At 43.9% G+C, this 2057-nt stretch overlaps 1 protein-coding gene across 3 annotated transcripts in view; it reads left to right on the top strand.

Moving 5' to 3' along the window:
- Positions 478–2057, top strand: part of LOC110264265 — a 2743-nt gene continuing 1163 nt past the window's right edge. Inside the window, exons 1-3 of one of the 3 annotated variants that reach the window (XM_021105998.1) lie at positions 478–1427; positions 1514–1649; positions 1761–1987. In XM_021105998.1, coding sequence (XP_020961657.1) covers positions 1375–1427; positions 1514–1649; positions 1761–1829 — 258 coding nt within the window. In that variant the 5' untranslated portion in view covers positions 478–1374 and the 3' untranslated portion in view covers positions 1830–1987. The other 2 variants (XM_021105997.1, XR_002350108.1) reach the window with 2 other exon arrangements.

The following is a 2057-nucleotide window of genomic DNA, read 5'->3' as shown; positions in this document are numbered from 1 at the left end:
TCACCTTTTAATTTCAAAAATCAGTTTTTCAGCAATCTATTTAGTATTCAAAATCCAACCCTTTCAAAACCCCTCAAAACCAATTCCAAATCAACCACCAACCAAGTTCATTAACATTACAATATACCAAATAACAACTCAACGGCAATAAATCCAACATAACCTGTAAGACCCAGAACTTTGAAAAGTCTTATTATGATCAAGTCTCAAATCATATTGTTATTTATAGCCCTAATTTCGGAAATCATTTTATTAAAGATAATTAAGCCATGTTTTGATTTATTGAATTTGAAACGAGTTATGATTATTATCCAATTTTATAATTTTTGGATTATTTTCTATACTTAGATTATAAAGTTGGTAGTTGTGAAATAATAAGGATTTCTATATGATTTGGATTAAATAATTAGTATTTTAAATATTAATGTTGCTATTTTGGAAAATAGAGAAATTAATTATATTATTTCTAATTTTTAGATTTGGCCATTTTATTGAAAATAATTTCTAAAGTTGATGAGTAACTAGTACTTTCTATATACCATTAGGGTTGGATTTAATTTGGGTTTCAATTATAATATTATCCCCAATTTTAAGTGAAATTACTAAAATGCCCCTAACCCTAATTTTTGAAAATAAAACCCTAACCTTAAAACCCTACCCAGTTACCCGTTGCATCACCTCATGCCCCAGTAGCCAAACACACACAGTTTTCCAACTAAATGAAAGAAAGAAAGAAGGGGTTAGGAGGAAATGGGAAGAAGCAGAGAGGGGGAGAGGGACAGAGAGCGGCGGTTTGAGAGGAAGAGAGGGACGAGGCAGCACCGGTGGACCTTGCTGCTGCCGTCGTGCTGAGCCGTCGTGTTCTGCACCGTTGTACACCAAAGAAAGAGAGAAAGAGATCGGGCAGGAATTAGGGGACCGAAGGCGGAGGGAGTGCGGCAGGGGAAGCCATCGCCACCAATCACCGTCGCAAGGCTCTGCTGCATCCCTACCGCGCTTGGGTGTTGTCGAAGCCACTCCTGCTGCCGCTGCTACTAGGGTCTGCCGCCGTCCTGTCCCTGGAGCCTGAGCCGCGCATCTGTCACCGAACCAGAGGAGCTCATCCTTGCTGAGTCGCCGCCATCTTGCCTCTGCCGGCGAGCATGAAGAGAGAGGGAGACGAGAGTTTTCACAGTAGAGAGAGGGAGAGCGCGATAGGGGAGACCATCGCCATCGCCATGCCTCCTTGTCGTCGCCAGTTCTACTTGTTCTGTCGCCGGGAAACTCGTCGCTGTGGGGGTCTCACTGCCGCCGTCCTTGTGGCTGGTGTCGTCACCGCGGAAGCCACCTGTGTCACCGCTGGAGGAAGGGAGATCCGCGCCGTTGCTGCGGTTTATGCCGCCGGAATTGCTCTGTCGCTGCCAGAATTTCTGGTCGCTGCCGTTCTGGTGAGCTTGCCATGTTTCTGGTTCTTCTTGGTTTCGCCAATTCAATTTGTTTGAAGCTGTCACTGAAACTATTGTGTTTACTAAAGGGGCTGTCATATGTTACGTTGTCGCTGCCGGAGGACCTGCGGCTCTGCATTTCCGACCGCCGGTGGTGGCGCGGGTGTCGCTGGAAACACCATCGGAACTGCCGCTACTTGGTGTAGTTGTTCTTCCCTTGTTGCGGTAAGCAGGCTCATTTCGAAAAGCCCTTTTTAGTCAGTATTTCTGTTTCGAAAGCCCTGCATTAGTGTTCAATTCCGTGTAATAAAGTGTTTATGATGTTGACGGTTCTAGGGATTAGAATCCGAGTTTACTTGTGGCGTTGAGGTTGTTTCTTCTATTGAGGAAAACAAGCGGAGCTAAGGATTTGGTTGTCGTGGATTTCGGGCTAAGCAAAAAGAGTTCAGTTGACACGCTTGGGTTATGGTTTCAGCATGTTGAGGTAGGGGCGCTTTCCAAAAACTATAGTTTATTATTAGAATTATTACATATGGGTACTGATGTGAGATATTGTGTACTTGGTGATTGTATCTGCCTTATGTATCAATTGATTGACTCGAATGACTATGGATGTTGGTTTGGCTGAATTGT

The sequence above is a fragment of the Arachis ipaensis genome, chromosome B07, assembly GCF_000816755.2.
Source record: "Arachis ipaensis cultivar K30076 chromosome B07, Araip1.1, whole genome shotgun sequence".
Lineage (NCBI taxonomy): Eukaryota > Viridiplantae > Streptophyta > Magnoliopsida > Fabales > Fabaceae > Arachis > Arachis ipaensis.
The sequence above is the reverse complement of the archived record's forward strand: the minus strand, read 5'-3'. Positions and strand labels throughout refer to the sequence as shown.